Source organism: Thunnus thynnus, chromosome 13, assembly GCF_963924715.1.
Source record: "Thunnus thynnus chromosome 13, fThuThy2.1, whole genome shotgun sequence".
Lineage (NCBI taxonomy): Eukaryota > Metazoa > Chordata > Actinopteri > Scombriformes > Scombridae > Thunnus > Thunnus thynnus.
The window spans coordinates 22,395,638-22,413,457 of record NC_089529.1 but is presented as its reverse complement, the minus strand read 5'-3'; the positions used below and the strand labels follow the sequence as shown (position 1 = coordinate 22,413,457).

At 37.4% G+C, this 17,820-nt stretch overlaps 1 protein-coding gene across 1 annotated transcript; it reads left to right on the top strand.

The window, feature by feature from the left end:
• The first annotated feature begins 4,872 nt into the window (after positions 1-4,872).
• On the top strand, positions 4,873-17,576 carry rabgef1 (RAB guanine nucleotide exchange factor (GEF) 1). The gene is made up of 9 exons (XM_067608664.1): positions 4,873-5,007; positions 7,097-7,288; positions 8,820-9,031; positions 9,463-9,629; positions 9,749-9,830; positions 9,981-10,113; positions 11,412-11,503; positions 12,403-12,659; positions 13,953-17,576. Exons 2-9 carry the CDS (start codon positions 7,110-7,112, stop codon positions 14,370-14,372), a joined length of 1,542 nt encoding a protein of 513 aa, XP_067464765.1. The 5' UTR covers positions 4,873-5,007; positions 7,097-7,109; the 3' UTR covers positions 14,373-17,576.
• The last annotated feature ends 244 nt before the right edge of the window (positions 17,577-17,820 follow it).

The window sequence follows — 17,820 nt, the reverse complement described above, 5'->3', positions numbered from 1 at the left end:
TTGATGCTGCAGTGCTGCCGAGGACTCCAGCGACAGGAAGGTGGTGAGGACAGGTTCCAAGGAGATATCTGGGATGATGCTGGCATCTCGAGCCACGGAGAACAGCTCCTGGACGGTGGCTGGAGAAGGAAGACACAAAGTGCGGCCCATCAAGATCATGGCTGCATCTGTCAGTCTATGTGTGTGTGTGCAAAAGGTCTGCTTGTTATCTGTATTTCTGACCCTCTGTGTGTTTATTTGCCCCAGTCAGATTGATGTTATCAGTTCCAGTCTACCAAAGCACCCATGCATATAAATATAAATGCATAACCCATTTGCTTGAATGAAACAAGGTTTATACCCACACAGCCCACAGTAGTTACAGGATTATAAACACCCAGACTATGAGATTTTAGATTGGAACCCCCAAAAACAACAATAATAGAGGAACAATAGTTCCTCCAGTCCCAGAACTTGAAATTCATTCACACTAAAATGAAGTGCAACAATGGTACCTCCAGTCCAGACAAAGTCCTCCCAATCCTCCAGACGAAAAGGCAAAGAGGGGGGGGGGGGGGGTCAAGTTAATCAAGTGTTTGGTGACGCATGAAGTTCAGTAGCTGTCAGGCGAAAACTGACCAACCAGTAAGGCTTTAAAAATCAAACCAGATGAAAACCAATGTAAGTCAATGGGGAAAAAGAGGAAAAACATCAAGAAGGGAGGACAAGTGCGTATTTCCAAAAGCTGTAAAGAAGCAAGCACACCTGTTGGTAAGAAAAAACCAAAAGAAAAACATGTCCCACTCATTTGGTGCCTCCTCCCTTGTTTGGTGACCGCCTATGTGGCTTATGCCATGGGCCACCCCTGAGTTATTAGGCCCTATTTTCCTGTTGGTGGCAGGGCAAACGCAGTCGTTATGCAATTTTCATCAACCTGTACTCTATTTTCTGTTCTGTCCCCAACCAAATGTGCTTGCTCCGGCGTGGGAGGAGAGGCTGAGCTATGGCTTTGTTTATGCTGATCAGGCAAGGCGGCGCAATTTTGGTGCTCATTCTGGCATGAAATTGTATTTGTGCTTCTGCCTACTCAGACCACCTGTTACAGCAAACATAAGATAATTTTGGAAGTGACTTAACAACAGGAAGGAAAGCAATGTTTCACTTCCCTCTCCAGTTGAAAGTTTCAAGTCTGTCTCACCTCAAAATAAAGCTTAATTTATACTTTCTGCATCTGCAACAGCTGCAACAGCTTAGCAGGTCCATGAGAGGTAAATTTCATCATCTGCTGAAGTCCATGAGACCATCCTTGTGAAAACATGAATACATCCACCTATGCTACCTTATCAACAAAGCCCTGAGAAATGCAATTTCATGTCATTATATGTCATATTTGAACTGAAAAGCATGAATGTAACTGTGGTGAGATGATAATAAAGATCCTTGTATCCTTGTAAGTTAAACCACTCGAGGTGGGCAGACGCATGTAGATGTCTCCAAAACATTTTTTAATGAATATTTTACTGTTTTGTTACTGGTTTGTAATCTATTTATTTTGTGCCATGTTTTATAATTTTATAATTTTATTTTTAATTGTGTCTTTTATTGCTCTTCTTTTCTTTTATTATTTAAACTGTTCTCTTACCATTTACTTATCTTTTACTGTTGTCTCATTAAATTAAGTATTTTAAAGTAGGTTTTATTAAATCTATTATCTTTTATTATTTATTTATTTATTTTACATTCTTAGAAGTGTGCATCCTGTGTGTTTGTCAATCACTTTTAAAGCACTTTGAATTGCATTTGTCTTGTTTGAAAGGTACTATATAAATCCTGTGTGTTGAGTTTTTCCTCTTTGAGATTACTTGAGTTTGGACTACAGATTGAAATGTCCATCAAAATACAGCTTGAACATAATTCAGAGATCTGATGTTTTGCAGAAACATCAGCACTGATCTGTTTGATTAGTCAGTTTTGTAGGATGTCAAATATTTTGTGCAATACCTGTAGACATCATACAGGAGCAGGAATGACATGTGCATTTCTTATTTGTTAGGTGTATCAGCTTTTAGACCAAGTTATAGAATTTCTTGTCCAGGTCTAAAGATCCATCTGTCATTTGACCTGCGATGTGAAATGAGACTTATCTCTGACGTGTCTGTCACATATTTTCTTTGTCACTCAGTTTGGTCAATTTTCTATGTCAAAGGTTGAAAGTGCAGGATTTATTTAAAGTGTGGCTCAATAGCACCAAACACTGTTGCATGAAAAATCAATATTTCAGAGGTGTGACAGTGTTCTTGGTGGTGTTTTGTCAGCTTAGCAAAAAAAGGGAAACTATTGAAACTATCACTGCCACAGCAAGTTTATAATAAGCATGTTTCAGATTCAGTGGAGCTGATAAAACAGGAATTGCAGCACCTTTTGTAATCAGATTGGCTTTTCAGGCATAGAGATAATAACTGAACATTAACCTTAATGTCAATAAGGAAGCAGTCAGCTCACTGTGAGGGATTTTCAATGCTGGCACTTCAGTACACTTCACTTTCAACAACTCTAGTATGGTCTCAAGTAAGAGTCAAAAAGATTTTGAGCTTGTTAAATGATGTGTAGAAACAACTTCAAAGCCTATTGGTCTATTAGTAGCTGGTAAAATTTTGTGAGGACAAGTAAATGGAGAATGTGTAAATATAACTGTGTCTATATCGTTTGGAGTGTCGGTTATTAAAAAACTTTCTGAGCAGCATTTGATACGATTACTTAAGAAATCAGAAATCAACCTATTGATCAGCACAATCCACCAGTGACACAAATGGAGAGATTCGTTTAACATTTTGGGAAATATGTTGGTTTCTTGCTGACAGTTAAATGAGAAGATTGATACCACTTTTATATGTGTCTGTTAAATATTAAACTGGTGCCAGAAGCATATTAGCTTAGCTTAGTTTACCATAAAGAAACAGGGGGAACCAGCTCACTGCTCCGCAGTGGGGGAAGAAATACTTAGATCCTTTACTTTACCAACACAGTTAGCTAGTTTAGTCCAGTGGCTCCTAACCTAGGAGTCGGGCCCCTCCAAAGGGTCACCAGATAAATCTGAGAGGTCGTGAGATGATTAATGGGAGAGGAAAGAAGAAAAAACAAAGTTCTGAAACACAAATACGTTTTCAGTGTTTGGACTTTTTCTCTAATCTCTGATTTTTGGTGAAATATTGGATCATTTGAACATTTATTGAAATGAAACCATGTGAGAAGTTTAGAGGGAAAAATCACTATTTGGTGGAGCTGTTAACAACTCATAGACATCTGAAATGTGACCCGACTACACACTGCTTTTCGTAAGATGTCAACACTGGTTTCATCTTTAACAATGTGTTGTATTTTAAAAGCTTGTTATATTATCCATTGTGTCAAATCTTCATCATAAAAGTAACTAAAGCTGTCAAATAAATGTAGTGGAGAAGAAAGTACAATATTTCCCTCTGAAATGTAGTGGAGTGGAAGTATAAAGTAGCATCAAATAATACCCAAGTAAAGCACAAGTACCTCAAAATTGTACTTAACTTAGTTACTTGCCACCACTGCTTCTGTTTACACCTTCCTGATTTTAAAATAAATAATTGCATCTGTGATATATTTCCAGAGGTGTACATTTTTGTCTTTTGGTGTCTGATAGACGTTCAAACTCATGGATCTGTTTGTCTTCTTGCTGTTTTTACATTTTTTATGGATACAAGCAAGATATAACGTGTTAATTGATGAGTTTTAGAGTCAAGTTAAGCTATGCTAATCACCTCCTGGCTGAAGCTTCATATTTAATGGACATATAGGAGTGGTACTGTATCTAACTCTGAACAACAAAGTGAATAAGTGTGATTCTCCAAAATGTGAATGAACTATTGGTTTAATATTTATGTTCTAGGCCCACATCATCTGTAACTACTTGTTGCTCCCTTGGATGTATATGAAGGAAAAACTAACCTGTATTTAGCTTAACTACAGGTACAATTGAGTTTGCAGTATCATTGTCTGAAACACCGGATTAAAAAACTAAGTCTGTGTTAAAAAACAAACAAACAAACAAACCCACATCAATATGCGGAAACACTGAGGAATGCAATTATCAGACTATAGTTGCTAGGAAGTGTATTGATAACACTCGATGTTCATAAACTGTAAACCATAGATCATGTATTAAGATTGATAAACCTGATAGTTAAGATTATTTCTTTGTTAAGCACTAATTGACCTCAGAAATCATTTCCTAGTTAGCTGTTTTTGTCTTTTTATGTGTGCACCCGCCAGAGGCACAAGGCAGGTAGACAGACCTTCTTTTTAAAATTAATTTCACAGTTTCAATAAACAAATTAAAACATAAAAACATACAAAATAAAAAATAATAATACAATAGCAATAAATACAGTGAGAAATAGTCTGTTTCAATTATTTAAACCTTAATGTTGACAAAAAATATTTTAAAATAAATGATCTACTCTAAAAGTAGGTAATTTAATTTCAAATTATTACATTCAAAAATTATTATTATTGTTATTGTTATTGTTATTATTATTAAGTTATAAAAACGTCAGAAATGACCGGAGGATTATTATTAGAGAAACAAAGTAAAAATATTGCAGACAGATAAAGTTTTTTGTTTTTTTTTAAGTTTTGGTGCTGCTCCGCCCGTCCATGCGGTCACATGACCCTCGCCTTAAACTTCCGGTGCCGGTGCTTCATGACGACATTGACACATCCCTTAAAAATTAGTCCCTTATGCGGAAGTAAATGACCCGAAAAAAAACAAACAAAAAAACCCCAAAAGTAAAACAAAACCATTATCTGCGTTTGGAACAGAAAACCCCGACTCAGTTCCCACTTTAGAGTCACAATCTGAGCGCAACTCTGTGGTCGCCATGGTGTCTTTGAGGTGACGTCATTGTCTGCACCCTGAAAATTGGTCGTCATGCGGAACAGAAACGGAACAGAGAGGAGGTCTGCTATTTCTGCTGCTGATCGGTGAAAACATCACAGGTGAGTAGACACGTTCACCAAATAAAACATAGGTGATAAGATTAGTTAATTTTAAATGTTCGTTGGCTTACTTAGGTCTGTGTGACAGCTGGGTGAAATACTGCAACATTTTGAGCTCTATATGACCTACAGACGGGTGACAAATGAAAGGAAAACCTGAATAAATGAGTGGAGACACATGAGGAATAGTGGTGTGAGGTGTAGATTAGGTCATACAGGGCAGAGAGGATCACTGAAGTGTGAACATGAGGTGAATCATGAATATAAATATGCTTTGGCCTCCATAGTCACCAGATCTCAACCTATCTGAACACTTATGGGGGATTTTGGAGCAAATACATAGCTTCCCCCTCACTAAAACACCAAATAAGGGAATTTCTTGAGGATGAATTATGTTTTTTTTTTTTTTTTTACTATGGCAGAGATCTAGAGACTTGGAAGAATCTATTCAAAGGAGGTTTGAGGCTGATCTTTAGGTTTAGTGGTGGTGGTTTGTCCTTTCAGTTGTCACCCACCCATCATTTTATACACCGTGCATCCTTTTCAGGATCTCAGAAGTTATTAACAGGTCTGATCTGAACAAGGTGACAGTGATAAACTAAAGGTTCAAACCAAAGTCCACTGCGAAACATTTTCCAGGCATTATCGTTATTGATTTATAATAGTTAATTATATAATAGTACAAGTAACATTCAGTCATAAATATCAAGATTTGTAATATTATGGAAGTGATAAAACATAGAAAACATGAATCCTGTAAAATAAACTAGAGTTGCAACAATTAGTCAATTAATTGCTTCGTCAATCTGCAGAAAACTGTCAACAATTCCGATTTCAAGCAAAAATGACATAAATTCACAGGTTCCAGCTTCTTAAATTTGTATATTTTCTTGTTTGCTTAGTCCTATATAATAGCAAACTGAATATCTTCAGGTTTCGGATTGTTCGCCGCACAAAATAAGATATCTGGAAACTTGTGACAGGCATTTTTCACAAATTTCTGAGATTTTATAAACCGAATAATTAAATAATAATGATAAATCGATAATGAAAATAAGTGTTAGTTGCAGCCCTAAAATAAACAAAGTAGGAAAGACGGTAAAATCTGAATTATTTTTGTCATTGATTGAAACAACAGATTGTTTAAACATGAAATGAGGAACACTGATGAACAATATCATTATGAATTGTATGTTTAAAACATTTTGCTTTTATTCAGAATTGCATTAATTACTAGCTTATAAAGTTGTTACAGCTAAGGTACTTTAGGTTTGCAATAAACTGTTTTCAGTATTGATTGATCTGCTGAATTATTTTTTTCAATTGGTTAATTTATCACGTAGTTTACAGTGAATTTACTAAAGCTTAAGTTGATGTTTTCTGAGTTTATAGTTCACATATTTGGTACTTCCATGTTGTGAGACTCCTTTGGAATAACGTGCATCTTTATCAACAACCATATTGATGTACATTTTACATTATCTAGGAAACATATAGGCCTACTGTTTGGAATACTAGAAGATAACTAAATTTAATTTTCAGCTATATATTACAAATATTTTAATTTTATTGGCTAAATTTCATATTCATAAAAGCAGATTTACAGGTTAAAGGCCTTTTTGGTTTTCACAAAGGAGATCAAACAGCCTTTACAGCCTTTGGATTTGATTTTCCTCTGATACAAAGGCTGTAAAAACTATTAACACCTGTTTTGTTGTTTAAAATCTTTATATGAACTGTAACTCCCTTTAGCTCGGCGCTGTAATACATATCAATAAAGAAGAAAAGAGAAAAAAAAGGTGATGTTATCAAAATGCACATTTACTTTGTTTGCCTTCTTCTTTATTTAACAGGTTATATTGTCCTTTTAAATTTCTACTCACTTGGTTGTTTGCAATCCTGAGGATTTTCAAGCTGTAGCTGATTTTTAATATGTTTGTTAAGCTTTAAATCTAGATGGTTTTTATAACACTGCCAACAGGATTAGGAGCACAGTGCATATAAGCTGAGAGTGTCGTTTAAACACACTGTGCAGGCAGCAGTGCATACAAATACTCTAATATATAAGACGATGAATTTTTCATTCCAGGTTGTTCAACATCATGAGTCAGCGGACGGAGCGACGTGGGATACATGTGGACCAGTCAGACCTGCTGTGCAAAAAGGGATGCGGTTACTATGGTAACTCAGCATGGCAGGGCCTGTGCTCGAAGTGCTGGAGGGAGGAGTACCAGCGGGTACGCCAGAAACAGATCCAGGACGACTGGGCCTTGGCTGAGAAGTAAGACCTTCTGCTGCATCATTACGAGCCCACACCTTCACCACACAACTACCTCCCTTCACCCGGAGGAAAACCAATAAAAACATACATTCATCTTCTTATAAGCTGCCGTAAGCAAGTCTTATGAGATACAAGCTGATAATAAATAATGACCAAGGGGGAAAAAACTTCATCTTGATTAAATGTACTGCTTTTGTAGATATGCTGCATCAGCTTTTGATCAGACTTTGTGTGATTGGCCTAACTATTTAAATTACTCTAGACCAACATCAAAGTTATCAGCCTTGTCTAACATACTCTTATTTATTCTCAGTTGAATGCTTTCTCCATTAAAAACAATATTTTATAGATTTCTTCTGTCTGTATTTTATGAAAACATGAAACAATAACTGCAGCATTGAATGTGATAAAAAGTATCATTCAGACTGAACAAAGTGTGTCAGCACTTTTTATTAATTCATCTGATGGTTTCTGTACTGTGGTCCACGATATTTTGAGTCCTGAAGTATTTTAGTACTACTAAGAGAGACTGAAGAGACTGCTAATTAGAGAGTGCTAATTAGCTGGTTTTGTGTGTTTTAAAAATAATTTTCTTAAAAAATAGGTCGGCTCAAGCAATTCATAAAATGTCTCAGCTATAATTTAATACCAAAGTACATGTCAGAGTGCTTCTTGTGTTTTAAATTATTACAGTTTTTCTCAGTTGCTTTGGCAGAACCCTGAAATGAAAATCATGAATCATAAAACACTGTAAGCAATTCTTAAATCCACAGCTCATTTTCTCTGACACATGCATCGCCTTTTGCTTTCACATAGAATCCATCTGTGTAATTTAAAGTATCTTGAATTGATTTAGTAGTGCACTGAGTTTGCCGTGGTAACCAAAAAGTATAACACTGCTTTTCTTAAGGTTTTTTTTTTATCACTCACAAGCACATTTATCAACATGCTTATTGTGTAAATCTTCACATTCTCAGTATAAGACAATATTGTGGAAATCAGGCAGCTGGTATGCAAGCAATGCGTTTCCATCTAATGTCTAATTAAAGTTCTTTGTCTTATCTGGTGAATACAGGGAAGGAATCCAGAAACATTGTGCAAACTGGGTGAAAACTTTGCCAATGCTTAGAAGGGCTAAATTATTGTAAGGATTAACTAATGCAATCAAAATTGGACTGTCAAACGCCATTTAAAACTATAATTTACCAACAGATTATGCTGCATGAACACATGTGGGTATTTTAGGATTTAGTTGACTTTTGTCATGGTGTTTTTCTTATATTGAGGCAAAGTGATGAGTCAGTTTTGATTTGATGTTGTAACCCTTCCATTTTTTAAAAAAAAATTATCGCTTTAGTGCTCATCAGTTGTACCTGTAGTGTAATAATTCACTATACAAGAACAGCTTTGTCAGTGTCACAGAGTATTTTGCAAGTTTTGCGTCACAAAATAAGGGGAGCTTGTTATTCTTGATCATCATAATCTTCCACTGATTACTTTTATCTGCTCTGTCAAATTTGTATGGCTTTAGGTTACAGCGAGAGGAGGAGGCAGCGTATGCCAGTAGTCACGGAGCTCAGGCCCAGTCTCACTCCCAGTCCACAGCACCACAACCGAACCAAGGGCATGCTTCTCTAGGACCCTTCTCCAAGTTCGAGGAGAAGAAAACCAATGAAAAGACACGGAAAGTGACCACCGTTAAAAAGTTCTTCAGCCCTTCGTCACGTACAGCTTCCAAGAAAGGTTAGTACGACAGTTAGTGTGACATTAAACTGGAACTCTTCCCAGTCTGTTATGCTTTCTGACTGATTTGTTGCCTCACAGTTCACAGCTGGTCTGATGTGCACAGAAATGCTGAGTGAATAGTTTAAGCACATGAATCTTCCTAAAACTACAACTTTCCTTTGTACATTTCTGTTTGTTTATGGATTAAACAAGCAAGACACAACATGTTAATCAGTGAGTTTGAGGTAACTTTTCTTTTAGCACCATCAGCAGGTAACAGTTTTCACTTATCCTGTGAATATCAACATCCACTGGATGGATTGGCACAAAATTTGGTACAGATACTGTGTCCATTGTCCCCTGCATGACTGCTCAGTAGACAAGGAGCTACTTTTAGTTGTGGGAAGAATTAAGTGTAACTTTTTCTAAATTTATTTTTTCTTCATCAGAAACCCAAGAGGGCAAAACACCCAGTCCGTCCATTAGCCGCCACGCCAGCTTCGATACAGAACAAGTGTCCAAGGACTTTGTGGACTTCTTGAAGAACCTCCAGAAGCCCGGCCGGGAGATCCATAAGCAGTGCCGAGCTTTTATTGTGAACATGTCCAGCAAGAAGGTCTGTTGAACATGGCATGATGATAATCTTAAAAATAATAAGCCTGTGTTCAGTGTTTTTAAGACCTGTTTACTACACTCATTTGCACATTATGACCTTCTAACTTCATGTCTCGCCAGGACCTCAGTGCTGATGAACTGTCAGAGTGCGTGCAGGATTTCTATCAGAACATGGCTGACCGCTTGATGAGTCACTTTAAAGGTTCACTCAGAGCAGCTTCTTATCTGAAATCAACCGTTGTGTCCAGGAGGCATTAATACATTATATACTATACTATAGCGTACTATAAGCGCTTGGATTTGATACATCTCTTAACTAACTAATGAGATGTGATACATCTTTGTTCTCCAGGATCTTCGGAGTCTGTGGAGCAGGTGATGGACCAAGTGGAAAAGTACATCATGACTCGTCTGTATAAGAGTGTATTCTGTCCAGAAACCACTGATGATGAGAAGAAGGATTTGGCCACACAGAACAGGATCAGGTGGGTTTCCTGGATTCAAAGCTGGCAGTGATGTTCAGCCCAGCAGCCCAGACAATGAAGCTAATTCCTTTTGAATTATGCTTTGATGGAAGTCAGTTTCTTCTTCTTCTTGTCTCACTGCAAATCCTGAAGTCTTACTTGTTCATTTCATCATCAGCCAGTATTGTATTATGCAAAACTTTGAGCAATTGGCTTGCAATACTTCAAGCAATACTTTTGGTCAAAGCAGTAACCAGTAAGAAGTAAAAACATAAATGTAGTGCTTATTAGCCATGCTAGCGTTGTAGCTCTAATGATGGTTGTGTCTGTCTGCTAGTCGGTTGGGCTACCACTTCTGAAATATCTCAACAATTATGTGATAGATTGTCATTAAATTTCATACAGACATTCATGGTGCCCAGAGGATGAATCCTAATGACTTTGGTGATTCTCTGACTTTTCCTCTAGCGCCACTAATAGGTCAAAGTTTTCACTTATTATTTGAAATATTTCAACATCTACCAGATGGATTGGGGCACAATTTTGTACAGACCTTCATGTCCCCATCAAGATGAATTGTAATCACTTTGGTGATTCCTTCACTTTTTATCTAGGACCATCATTAGGTTAAAAGTTTAATTTGTCCAGTACCTGCACGACTAATAACATTCCCATCAGCCGCAGCTGTACTTTAGCAAATGCTGTAACACGCATGATAAACATGAGACCTACTTAACATCAGCATGTTAGAGAGCTTATAGAGCTGCTAGCATGACTGTAGAGCTGCTAGCATGACTGTAGAGCTGCTAGCATGACTGTAGAGTCTTCTGTTAGAGGCTGATTCAGATCTCGTACATGTTAAACAGTCTGATGTGTGTGCACATGTTGTATAATAAAGAATAGTAATATATATTTGGAGTAATTACAAGGAGTAGAAGAATAGACAAATTTTATATTCATTTGTTTTGCACAAGGAGAGTTGAGGTGAGTCTGGTTTTAGTCTCACATTTAGCATACATGCTTTTTGTCACGGCGGTCATGTGCTCGATTAGTTTCAGTCACACATTCTTTTAGAAAGTATCGCTGCATCGTGGTTTTCTTCTCTTCCATCTTCCGCAGTCTGTGAAAACCTCTCTGTCTGTTTGATTACACATTAGCCAGTTTTAGCAGTGTTCTCCATGTTTTTCTTACATGTAAAAGTGCAAAATGTAAAACTTGCTATCCAGGAGAGAGTGAGCATTACAAATCTATGTGTAGAGTTTCATTACATGCAAAAAAGAAAAAAACAGTGAGGCTTACTCCAGTTGTCTGTGTTGCAGGGCTTTACACTGGGTGACCATCCAGATGCTGTGTGTGTCCATGGATGAAGAAATCCCTGAAGTCTCTGAGAATGTGGTCAAAGCAATAACAGGTCAGAGTGTGTGCTTGAATTTTCAGTGTGATTGTATTTAATTAGAGACAGTTGGACAGTCGAATGCCAAAGTGCAGTAAAAATGTTTTATCTTTGTATCGACACCCTAAACCTTCAATCATGTGGGGAAATGAGCTACTTTTGGATTTAAATTGGCTTCACTGTATGGCTGAAGGTAGAATATACTGTTAATACATATACTTTTAGTGCATAGCACTTTAAATTGTTTGTGAATGGTAAATAGGCTTCAATTATATATTTTAACTTTAGAGCTGAATTAAATGCTGTAAAAAGTCTTTTCTCACTGGGGTGGAGGCAGAGATCTCAGAGACAAAATACAACAAAAACTACCTGCATGTCTAGATACCACTAGGTGGAAGTAAGTAGGGTTTATGATTATTTGATTATTTATTGTATTTTCACCTGAAGTATTATTTTCATTATTGATTAAACTGACGCCTGTTTTCTTAAGTAATGGATAAGTAATTTTGGTCTAGAAATGTCTATGATTCCCCATCATCAATTTCCAGAGCCTTATTTGACAATCTTCAAATTCCCTGTTTTGTCTGAACAGTCCAAAAGAAAAGATACTCTATTAAAAAAAGTTTGTTATTAAAATAACAAAACCTGTAAATATTAACATTTAAGCAGTCAGAACCAGTGAATACTTTGGTCCATTTGATTAAAAATGACGTAAATGATTAATTTAGTTAATTAATTTTCTGTGTATTGACTCATAGATTCATCAATTAATTGTTTCAGCTTTTGAAGTGAGAAAATGTTTTTTTTGACCCTTTAAGGACACTTTTTTTTGCAGGAAACTGATGTTTTTTTAGAACTAACTGATTATACGTTTGTCTGTCCAGCTCCTGACTTTTATGTATGTCCGACTATTCCAGATATCATTGAGATGGACTCTAAGCGGGTTCCTCGGGACAAACTAGCGTGCATCACACGCTGCAGTAAACACATCTTCAGTGCCATCAGGATCACCAAGAACGAGCCGGCCTCAGCTGACGACTTCCTCCCTGCACTCATTTACATCGTGCTCAAGGCTAACCCTCCACGGCTTCAGTCCAACATCCAGTATATCACCCGCTTCTGTAACCCCAGCAGGCTGATGACTGGAGAGGATGGATACTACTTCACCAACCTGGTCTGTTTTTATTTCTTCTTCTTACTTTAATCCTTGTCAAAGCCAGTTTGAGCAACAGGCTTTTAGCTTCACAGCGGTATTCTCATGTTGTTTAATCTGAGAAGGTGAGGCTACTTTAATGAGCTATGTGGGTTTTCCCTCTATTAACTGTCAGATATCACGAACCTCATGACAGTTCAGCAGAATTTTATCTGGAATATTTCAGCTTCCAGACAAACAAATGTTTACCGACAGCTGCTGACTGAAATCTGAGGAGAAACGTGTAAATGTGTTGAAATTGTATTTTGTTGCTTAAGTGGTTAATTTAATTTAGTATATTTTGATTATTTGATATATTTTGCACATTTTGGCCTAATTGAGGATACCAGTGACAAAGACGAACAACTGCAACGATTAGTAATTAATCGATTAGTCGATCGGGAGAAACTTAATTGGCAACTATTTTGATAATTAATTAATCCCTTCAGTCACTTTTTAAGCAAAAAAGCCAAACGTTGTTTGGTTTCAGCTCCATAAACGTGAGAAGCAAACTTGTCTTTGTCATTTAGGTTAATAATAATACAAACATTGTTCGGTTTTGGACTGTTGTTCAGATAAAAAAAAAAAAAGGAATTTGAAGACGTCACCTTGGACTCAGAATCAATAATGCAAATAATCATTAGTTACAGCCCTATAAAGATGTACAGCTGGTCCTCCACCCAATGATAATAGCACAGATACCTTGAAAGGCGTGAGAAGGACAGCAGAGCAAGGAGAGAGACAGGCAGTGGAAAGCAGAAGCTAAATGGAAACATGCTGCGTCATCAAAGTAGTCAAAGGAAACCATTTTGTGGCGCTGCTCACTTTATTTAACTGAGCTTAAGTACCATCTTGTACCAGAAATTAATTCCACCAAACTCAATTTTGTGGTCATTATAATTAAGTCTTCACCACTGCTGCTTTATTAGCGTCTATTTTGATTCAATTCCATGTTAACAAAAAGCTTCACTATTATTAAGTAGCAGGAGCTTAATGACACATCAGGCACCAGAAGAGAAGAAAACTTATAATAAATAATTTAAGTCCCTTTTTACTTTAGAAATCAAACAATGTCCATCCTGAGCATACATTTACAGTATAATTAGAATAACTTCCCATTGCTTAATTATATTAGTGAAAAAATAGCTAAAAAAAACTTTAAGGTTGTTACATTAACTGAAGCTCATCACAAGTATATTAATTCGAATGTGTGTGTTTTACAGGAAGGCCATCTGGCTCAATGTCTCAGTTGTTGTATCTCTTGTGTTTGTGTAGTGCTGCGCAGCGGCCTTCATCGAGAAGTTGGATGCTCAGTCTCTCAACCTTTCCCCGGAGGAATTTGAGCGCTACATGTCAGGCCAAGCCTCGCCACGATTCAGCAGCTCAGAGGGTGAGTGGCCCCACGATGGCCCGGCACCTGGCGCAACTCCCACCAACCCTGTCCTGGCTCAGCTCAATCACAACCTGGAGCTGCTGTCGGACCTCAGCAGCCGGCAGGAGTCGCTGATGGAGGCTGCGCAGAGCCTGCAGGCCGACCTCATCTCCTGGCCCAAGAGTGTAGAGCGGGAGGTGCAGGACGTCCTGGAGAAATACCCTCTGGAGATTGCATCACGCACAGTTTCTGCCATTGATGCCAACAACCTGGACAACGACCACCTGCCACCACCCCTCACACCCCAGGTGTTTGCTGGGTAGTGGAGTCTACAGAGGGAGGAAGAACATTTCACACACAGTGAGGGTACTCCTGCTTTTAACGTCTTATACACGAGTCTCCTGAATAGTTTGGAGCACTATCATGCTTAGCTTCTTCTGCACTTTAAAGCTCGGTAACACCAGCATTCAAAACAGCTAAAATATGCAGCAAAATCAAATTCATTTCTTCTTTTTTTAAAATTTTAACTTTGTGCAATAACAATGTAAATAGCAAGTGAAGTGACATTAAACAACACGTGACATAAAACACAAATAGACACACAGAATACAGACAAGAGTGAATCAAAAGGCAAATCACAAAGAAAAAATGAGAAAACAATTACAGTAGTAGAATTACTGTATATTAATTACTTCAATATCAATTTCAAAGCAAATTTGTGCATATTTTAACTTCAACAAACTGTCTTGATGGTGCTAACCTGTCAGAGGAACATAGAGCAGGAATTTCCAAAATGGAGGAAGCTATCGTAGCTTATTAGTCGTGTTACAACATCCAGTTTTATTTAAACCTCCTCTGTCGGAGGATAAACTCACACTAGAAACATGGTTTTTAGACAGTTGTGAGACAGGAGATAATTGTATAATAATATAATTGTCTCTTGAATAAACTGTGTGAGTCTACTGTTAGGAGTAGCGGAGCAGATGGATCCAAATGCAGGAGACCGTAGGCAGAGCAAGAATAACTGCTGAACCGCACTGAACAGAGCAAAACTGAGCAATACAGAGCAGAACAAAGGATCCAACAGACAGATACACAGGGGACTAATCACAAAACAAGGCACGGCTGGTGTGAGCAGGGACCAGAGTAAAAAGGGAACATAATGATTGGGTAACAAGGTGATTAGGAGGGCGTGTCGAGGCAAAACACAGGTCAAGGCTAACGAGGCTAACGCAGGACAGGTGAGCAGGGGAAAGCAGGCTTGGCAGGACTATGAGAACACATGAGGAACACAAGAGGTTACTAACAGACAAGAATAAAACCAAAGCAAGGCAGAGATAAAACTATCTCTGCCATCTTTTAATGACACAACTCAAATCGGCTTTCTCCCACTCAGTCCAGTCCAAACAAAAAGGGAGAAAAGTCAGAGGGCTTCTGGAGGACATGTGGAGGGACACAGAGCCAGACTGGGTCAAAACCAAAACAACTGTACCATCAGTGACTGAGATAATAAGCCTGCTTACTGAGAGTTTAACCAGCCAGCACGCAGAGCTTATTTAGAAACTCGATATAAATTAAATGAAAACAAAATGCCACAGAGAAGCAAACAGAGAAGTCGTCACTCTCCAGTTTCAGTAGTTCACCAAATAGCCCTGTGAGTAGTTTCCTACATCACCAAACTGGTTTGACTGGAATCCCCTCTAAAGCCCTCAAGCTCTTTCATTGACAGTTGCTGTTGTGACTTTTCGTAACCACAGTTTCTGTTTTGTCTGGGTTACAGGTATGTAATGGCAACGAAAAACATGTCCTCACAGCAAGTATAATGCATCTGAATGGTGTGACATGTTTGTGTGTCTGTTTGACGCCAGTTTGACTTGTTAATATAACACATTAATCCCCTTTCTTGCTGTTTATGTGTCTGTTACTGAGTTTGGCGAACCGTTAAAACTGGAATCCAGCTGTAACACATTTAGAAGAAACACAGAACCACTCTGAAACAAGATCACGTTGTCTTGTCTTTGTCAAGTATCAAATCAATGTGAAGAGTTTTATTTAATCTAGTAAACACATCATGTTTTAACATCGTGCTCTGGTCTTAAATTTCACTGTATTTTAGCAGGCTTTCGGCACATTCACCTCTATAATGAGAATGAATAAGCTGTGTTGGAATGAATAAGCATGTTATATGAAAGCGTACTATGGATAATGTCTTTTAAATATTGATTCAGTTTGTCGTTTTGTGATGCACTGTATAATATTGGGCCTACAGACAGGCTGGCGTCTGTTGAATCACTGTGGCCCTACTACTGGTTTTGTTTTTGTGTCGATTAATTTGCTTGAGGATGTTTTTAATACTGTCAAATAGAATAACAGCACTTCATTCAATGACTAGCAGAGGGACAAATGAACATATAAAATCATAGAAAGTGTTTGATTATTGTAAATGTACTGACTGACTCAACTGCAGAGGGAACCAGGCCTGGTTTAACTAATCTAGACTAACATGATGTTAACCAGCTGAAATTATCCCATTAATTCTCATTCAACTAATTGGTTCCTCAACATCAGTTGTAGGATTGATTATTTAAATCTTAGATGAATTGTATTGATGAGTGGTTGGCATGGTACGATGGCTGCAGATGGTACTTTTTTTCTGCAGTTGCACAGTAGCTAATTTTAATTTGAAGAGCCACCATAAAGGATCAGTCTGGTGATATTCTGTATTTTTATTACTGTCAACAAATCTCTTAAAAAGACCAAGACAAACATTGAATCAATGATTTTACGATCAAGTATTTCCTGTGTAGCCAAACACTAATATAGTGTCTTCCATTGTTGTCCAAAACTATTAAAAACACATAAATGAGCTACACTTTGCATCTATGAACACAAACACTATAAATTATATTGTGTTAATTCCACATACACCAAATGTGTGTTAATCCGCAGCTAATCACTATTTGCTCCTGTTTGAGTAACGTTTGCTAAGAACTACAGTGCCCAGCTGTTTTAGGAAATGACTGAGCCTTTTAAAAAAAAAATATATATATATATATATATATATATATATATATATATATATATATATATATATGTGCAAGTATTTATGTCCAATGGGCTCGGAGCTGAGTGCAACAGAGGTGTAGGGACGTCGGAAAGTACTCGTTGGATTTGTTGACAATAACAAAAATATAGAATAACAGCAGCATATTCTGTGAAATAAAAAGCTACTGAAATCTACTGAAACAGAGTAGATTTATGAAACTGACTTAACTGAAATCGAGTGCTTAAAGCCAAGTGTACACATTTCATATGTGTCATGACATTTCATCCATTTAAGTGTTAAATAACGAACATTTCTGAAAATAAGTTTAAAACTTGGCTAAATTGAACGCAATACACTTCAGTAAAATGTGGGTGAAAGCCTAAAAGTTGATGATGTTAGTTGTTGGAAAATTATAGAAACACTGTGATAATTATTGCATTTTTATTTGAGTGAAATAAAGAAGACAGTAAAATGAAACAAATGAATTCAGTCGTTATTTGGTGGTGGTGGGTTAACTGGAGAAATACTTCAGTCATATTATTTCTTTTGAGAAATAATATATTTCTTATAATAACTGTGACAATATTATGGAGAAGGACACGTGCCGTGATACTGTCGCACTGAGATCCTACACAGACACTGCAACTGGGTCTTCTGTCCTGGCACCAGTCCTGCTGTGGGCCAGACTCAAGGTCGGGGGTCAGGAGTCATCAGAGAGGGTCGGC